Source organism: Cajanus cajan, chromosome 4, assembly GCF_000230855.2.
Source record: "Cajanus cajan strain Asha chromosome 4, NIPB_CcT2T_4, whole genome shotgun sequence".
Classification (NCBI taxonomy): domain Eukaryota; kingdom Viridiplantae; phylum Streptophyta; class Magnoliopsida; order Fabales; family Fabaceae; genus Cajanus; species Cajanus cajan.
This window is the reverse complement of record NC_138520.1, coordinates 4,043,488-4,050,654: the sequence shown is the minus strand read 5'-3', so window position 1 is coordinate 4,050,654 and position 7,167 is coordinate 4,043,488. Positions and strand designations below refer to the sequence as shown.

The 7,167-nt window shown below is 32.3% G+C and overlaps 2 protein-coding genes across 4 annotated transcripts; both read left to right on the top strand.

Moving 5' to 3' along the window:
* Nucleotides 1–229: 229 nt before the first annotated feature.
* Nucleotides 230–1,405, top strand: LOC109792781 (small ribosomal subunit protein uS19-like). The gene is given in 3 exon segments (XM_020352210.3): nt 230–435; nt 438–478; nt 984–1,405. Coding segments are annotated over 3 exon segments (354 nt in total). The 5' UTR covers nt 230–371; the 3' UTR covers nt 1,233–1,405.
* Nucleotides 1,074–5,203, top strand: LOC109806282 (ABC transporter G family member 32). 3 transcript variants are annotated; one of them, XM_083073948.1, is made up of 7 exons: nt 1,074–1,213; nt 1,861–2,022; nt 2,660–2,950; nt 3,482–3,568; nt 3,646–3,705; nt 3,785–3,967; nt 4,056–5,203. In XM_083073948.1, the coding sequence occupies exons 2-7, from the start codon at nt 1,879–1,881 to the stop codon at nt 4,356–4,358; spliced, it is 1,068 nt and encodes a 355-aa protein (XP_082930074.1). In that variant the 5' UTR covers nt 1,074–1,213; nt 1,861–1,878; the 3' UTR covers nt 4,359–5,203. The 3 variants fall into 3 exon arrangements, with proteins under 3 accessions (XP_082930074.1, XP_082930076.1, XP_082930075.1); XM_083073950.1 differs by having other exon boundaries at nt 1,091–1,228; XM_083073949.1 differs by lacking the exon at nt 1,074–1,213 and having other exon boundaries at nt 1,289–2,022.
* Nucleotides 5,204–7,167: the final 1,964 nt, after the last annotated feature.

The window sequence follows — 7,167 nt, the reverse complement described above, 5'->3', positions numbered from 1 at the left end:
AAAATTAGGTAATTAGTAGGGGTTTTTCTGGCGATTTCAAAAATCCGTCACAAAATATTATATTTCTAGCATTTATTTTAACTGTCACAAAAGAATGACATTTTTAGTGGTTTAAAACCGCCACAATATTTAAATACCTTTTTATGTGACAACCATTTTTTTTTAATATTTTTAAAAGAATAAAAATAAAAATCAAAATCTTATTCTTAGATTATTTATTCGTTCCCTCGCTCACTCCCCCACTCTCGCTTACTCCCAGTCCCTCACTCGCTCTCAGACGTTGAGGTCGATGTCGCGGCAGGAGGCCAACCCAAGAAGAGGACGTTCAAGAAGTTCAGTTCAGCGGCGTCGATCTTGACGCGCTTCTCGACATGTCCACTGATGAACTCGTGAAGCTCTTCAGTGCTCGCGCTCGCAGAAGGTTCCAGAGAGGTCTCACAGAAAGCCCATGGCCTTTATTAAGAAGCTTCGCAAAGCGGTACTATTTTCTATCCTCTTTTCGCCTATGGGCTATGGTCTTGTACTGATTTCTGTATTATACTTCAAATGATCATTGTACTACGTCGATTTGTGTGGACACGATTTTATGTGATATGTTTTATTAGTAAAATGCATAATTTAGTTTTTAGTAGGACATTCTTTATTAATTAAAGTGGGTATTAGGTCAAGAAAATTGAGTATTGGGATTAAGATTGGATTGAAGCATTGTAAATTGATATAGTTGAGAGCAATGGCCAGGATAGTGTGTGAAATGCACCTTTTATGAAGGGGAAAGAGTGTTAGAATCTCTAATGGGCTTGTAAGAGTTTCACTCTATAAAATTTGAGGTTTTAATTTATAGTATAGGAGTGCATATCTGCTGATTATTATTTATTTGAATGCAACTGTATTCTGATGGATTGTTGATATTTTCTTATTGTGAGGTATATTTTCTGGAATTAAATTGAATTATTTGTTTAATAAATCTTTTTGATTGGTCACAGAAAAGGGTAGCTCCACCAGGTGAGAAGCCAGAACCAGTCCGCACCCACCTCCGTAACATGATCATTGTGCCTGAGATGATTGGTAGCATTATTGGAGTATACAATGGCAAGACTTTTAACCAGGTTGAAATCAAACCCGAGATGATTGGGCATTATCTGGCTGAGTTCTCTATTTCATACAAGCCCGTTAAGCATGGAAGACCTGGTATTGGTGCTACTCACTCATCCAGGTTCATTCCTCTCAAGTAAAATCTGTTCCGGGGAAGTTACATTTTAGTTTGTAGTGGTTCTGAAGTAAACCTTCAACTCCTATCAGAGATTTTGTTTTGTTGTTTGAGCATTTGATTTTCAATTTTCCTATTTATGTTTTGACGATGGTTTATCATGACTTGATTCCATAGTATCAACATTTTACTGTTTAATTTTGTGAAGTTAAATTTATTTTGATAAGTTGACCCGTTTGTTGCGAGATATGGTTTATCATAATTGATTCTGTGGTATCACCATCTATATTGAAATGGTATTTTTGATGAGCGTATTTGGATCTTTGTACAAGCAAAGGCTGATTTGCCATGGGTTTTGAACGTGTTATTAATGGAGTTAATGGAACTTTGACACATGGTTGGTAGTTTGATACACCAATTTGCAATGGGTTGAGCCGGATTGGCTACGTTTTGAAGTTTGGGTTTGTTACTCTTGTTCGGCATACACTTGCAATTTAGGATATAGAAATTATTAATTTTCTTGTTATTGTTTTGTTCTGATTTGATGTGTTTATATATTATTATCTCCAATCCTTTTTATATCAAGAGTTGAGCAAAAAAACTTTTGTAAGAACCTAAAATAAATATTTAATATATTCTTTGTTTTCTAACAGAGAGGACTTGAGGATGTCATGAACTACCTTGCTAGAGAAGCTCTTCATGGGAAATTGAAAAGCATCCTATTCCTAACGCCATGCCATGCCACTCCCTACTATTCAATGCTGCATCATAACCTAAAGAGGAGGGATTTTATTCAAAAACAGGGGTTATTCCTGGTGAGAAAACTTATAGTTAGTTAATTGAAGGTCTTGAAATCTAGAGTTCAAGTCAACTTCAACCATGTATAATGTTTTAATCAATGCCTATGCACAAATGGTATGTTATTTTGGAAATTCTATCAATAAATAACTATCACTACAATTAATTCTATGCTAGATTGTTTGGTAATGTAATCATTGTTGGTTTATATATACATACCCAATATGCCAATTGTTTTGTTTATGCACTATTATAATATCGTTGCTATAGAACAAAGAGACCAATAATCATTAGTAAATAGTAGTGTCTAATAGGTGCCGGAACATTTGAATAGAGACAGTTTTAGTAATAGTAGTGTCGGCTACAAAATCCTAAAACTAGGCATAGTTGGGTGCGAATGGTTCTGTCATGCTTATGTTGCAGTAGCCAACTTTGTTCTTTCTTGTATTGTTCTTTCTCCGGATTCTAATAAATCTCATCGAAAGGTTGGTACAAGTTTTGCCGCTTATTTTTCTGTTTGTCAGATTCAGAAGACAGTCCAAAAGATGTCTGTCAGCAATCACTTTGAGATTGGGTCAAAGTGGGAGTCTCATTACAATGGGTTGAATTTTTAATAAAATATTAAATATATAACTTCACACTTTTGATTGCTAGGCCTTTGTTGAGGAGATAATGGAGCTTGTGGAGCTCACTCCGTTAAGTGGAGCACTAGTGGGTCTACCTGGAATTGATGGTCTGTCAACTGAACAACGAAAAAGGTTGACTATAACAGTGGAACTGGTTTCCAACCCTTCTATAGTCTTCATGGATGAGCCCACTTCTGGATTGGATGCCCGGGCCGCAGCTATTGTGATGAGAACTATGAGGAATATAGTAAATACTGGGCGGACAATTGTGTGCACGATCCATCAACCTAGCATAGACATTTTTGAATCCTTTGATGAGGTATTCTCTTTACGAGAGAACTTTTCCAGCATTCCATTTAAGCATAGGTATTTGAAGTTGCACTTATCAATGGGCAACATATCCTCCCTGATGGAGCAACCAAATTTTTTACTTTTTAGTTCACATTATTATATTAATATGCCTATCTTTGGGTAAAAGTTAAAGTTAAGAAAGGGCTTTTGGAATTCCAATACACATTTTTGAAGTTCAAAGCATAAAATGAAGAAGAATTTGTTGTTAGGTTTAAAAGTACTTTTGAGCTATCCTATTAGGCATCCAAGCATGCACTATATAGTTGCTATACCGTATTTCCTTTCTATTTTGTTTTTGTACGTGTAATATATGTTCGTAGCTGTTTTATTTGTATATTTCAGCTTTCCTAATCCTGTCTATAATTCGAAATGATCAGTGGTTTCTAAAAGAGAGCATCATATACACACACATATATATATATTATCTTTTTATTTGAATTTCTCTTTTAACACTTGCTTTCTCTTTGCTAGTCTGACGAAATCCCGACTTCTTTTATAGCTTCTGTTTATGAAAAGGGGAGGAGAGCTCATTTATGCTAGTCCACTTGGTCCTAAATCTAGTGAACTAATTATCAGTTATTTTGAGGTCAGCTGATGCCCTCTTAGCTCTCACTGATCATGTGGTATGGTTGAATGTTATTCATAATATCTATATCTCTGTAGGCAATCGAAGGAGTTCAAAAGATCAGATATGGATATAACCCTGCTACGTGGATGTTAGAGGTTACTTCTCTAACAATTATATTTAGCTGACGTATTTTATGTTTTCTAACGATCAGGCTTTATGTACCAACCATGTTAGTATTTTTGCAGGGAGACGCAACAAGATCTATTCAATGCCATGGGATCCATGTATTCGGCAATCCTCTTCATTAGTATAACAAATGGCACAGCTGTTCAGCCTGTTGTTTCCGTGGAAAGATTTGTTTCTTATAGAGAAAGGGCTGCAGGGATGTATTCGGCTTTATCATTTGCATTTGCTCAGGTATTTTGTTAGATATAACATTCATTTTGAATTAGTGCATGGAAACAACGAGTTTCCATAAGTTGACTCGCTATCCTACAATGTGCAGGTTGTGATCGAGTTCCCTTATGTGTTCGCACAGGCTATGATATACTCTACAATATTCTATTCCATGGCTTCCTTTGTCTGGACTGTTGATAGGTTCATTTGGTACTTATTCTTCATGTATTTTACGATGCTATATTTTACCTTCTATGGAATGATGACAATGGCTGTCACACCAAATCATAATGTCGATCATTGCTGCTCCATTTTATATGTTGTGGAACCTTTTCATTGGTTTTATGATTCCTCACAAGGTATGGAAACTGATACTTATTGCTTCTTTATGGAGTCACTAGTGGAAAATTAGGATATTACGTCACCCATTTTACGTCGGAAATACAAACACCCGACGTAATAAAAATGCGGTGGCACGTTTCGTAATTTTTATGACTTTTTTACGTCGGACCTTTAAGGGACTGACGTAAATAAGCCACAGCCTGCTTAAAACAAGGTGTGCGCGCATGGCTAGGTTTCAAAAATTTCTTTCTCCCGCGCGTTGTTTCTTCTTCTGCACCTCATCCCTCTGAAGCCTCCTCAAGTTTCTTCTTCTGTTTTTCTTCTTCGGAGGTTTCTTCTTCGCGTTGGTTTCTTCTTCGCCTTAGTTCCATACGTCCATCTGTTTTTCTATGAGGTTATGTTTATGACCAGTTTCAAGATTTTTTTTGTAATCAACAGAATCAAGCTCAGATAAAAGAGGAGAAGATGAAGAGTGACTGTCAGCAAGTAGCAGAGACATCCACGGATCCAACTGGGTTAGGCCGAGATGAAAGGAGCTCTGCGCTAGAAGAGTTAAAAGATGAAGTCCGGATTTGGAGAACCTGCTCCTGGGTTTATCAAGCAGAACGGGCCGTTCTGCTGCACTTGTTTTCTTTTTTTTTTTTTTTAAAATTTTTTTATGACTTTTTACGTCGGACCTTGGCATGTCCGACGTAAATTTACGTCGGTTTTCGCGTCCCGACGTAAATTTACATCTCCCTCTTCTACGTCAGAACTTTTTCTGACGTAAAAACCCCTAAATAATCGACGTAAAATACTTATTGTGTACTAGTGAGTGTTGGTTTATTTAGATAAAGAATATGTTCAAAAAGCCTTAAGCTGATTGCAAATATTAGGTTTGACCGTTTGACCTTGATCATAAATCATGTTTCATAATTCATCTTTTCCAGGTTTGACTTGCCATTCTTGGTTTTATTACTGCCATGGCAAATGAGCCAATTCTTTTGAGTTTCAAATGTTACTTTGAGCATTTAGGACGACGAAATTAATCATGGAAACATGATTCATTATCAAAATTCATCTTTTTGGTTTTATATCAAAATTAGTAAAATTGTTATTTAAGAGTTACTTGAATTAAATAATAATATAATATAGTCATTATTAATTTTAAATGATTAATATAGTTAGTAATAATTTTAAACAATAATTTGATAAATACCTAAAATATATAGATGATTATTTCTCAATTTATAATATGAGCGTGCTTTTAAAATAATTTTCAATCTATTTTTTAATATAATAAAAATGAAATTTTGTGGTGATTTAAAACTGCCAGAAATGTTGGATGAGGAAAAACTATCAAATGAATTTTGTGGCCGTTTTAAATCGTCCCATGAAAATGCATTTTGTGGCGGTTTAAAACTGCCACAAAATGATTGAATTTTCTTACAAAATATACGCCACAAATTGTTTTTGGTGACTGTCGATCCGGCGGTTAATGCTGGTAATTCCATTTGAGGCGGTTTTTCACTGTCAAAATAACCGTCACAAATCACACTATAATGTGTCATTATAAGTATCTCTTTGTATTTAACATCTAGGGGTTGATTTTAATTAACATAAACATATTTCATGAACAATAATGATTAAAAAAATGTTTTCATATATATATATATATATATGTAGTTACGTTTTTGAAAAAATATTAATGTTTTAATTAATAAGACATAAGGATGCAAATTAATAAATAATATATATATATATATATATATATATATATATATCAATATACTTTAATTTTTTAATATAATTATTAAATATATAAAAAATTGAATAAACGTTAATCATTGATCGAAACTTATTCTCTCACCCTTCAATCCCTCTAGTGTAGTAGTGACATTTGCAATGCAAGAGCCTGTTATTATTTTTCAATGTTCGAAGCTACTAGTGTGATGACTTTCTTTCATTCACTGTTAAAATGTACCAGTTACTTATTATGTAAAAGTAGATAAAAGATGTAAAACTTGATATTTTATAATATATAAATTAGATTAATTTTTTAATTTTAATTTTTTTCATCAATTTTATGAAGATAAAAATAGAAAGCAAAAGTATAACTTAATTTTAATATTATTAAATATTAACTATCACATTATTTATTCCATTCAAATCAACATCAATATTATAATTTTAATGACCAATACGTGAATATTTTATGGTTGGGCCAAAATTACACATCTTATAAAATTGAAAGATTAAAATTGAGGAATTAAAATTTGGAGACTATTTATCTTTTTAGATACGTAATAGTGATCATTAAAATATAATTAAAAATAATAAAATATATTTACATATAAATTAATACTAACTCATTTAATTTATTTATTATTTTTTAATTTAATTAGTTAATTAATTAGTAAGTTATCTTGTTAAAAAATTAAAGGCTTAAATATGTTTTTAATCTTTCAAATATAAAATTGATCTTTTTAGTCCTATAATATTTTAAAATTTTATTTTAGTCATTATACTCAAATTTTGTTAGGGATTCTTTCTAATGTAGTTGAATTAAATTCACTTACTAGTGTCTTTATTAGTGAAAATATGACACTAAATCTAGTTGATGCTACATAACTGTCTCAATTTGTCACTTTTAGACATATTATTGGTGACCTAAGAGACTAAAACAAGTACAAGAACAAAAGAAAATAGTTTTAAATTTGAGAGACTAAAAATAAATTTGTCTTAAATTTAAAGAATTAAAAATGTAACATCCTATTTTTTTAAAATAATAATATTAATACTATTATATTATAGTCAAAAGTATTCTTCATTTTTACAATAGGGGAATTATTTTGCTATATTTATTTATTTAATTAATTTAATAGGAGAAGGGAAATGGA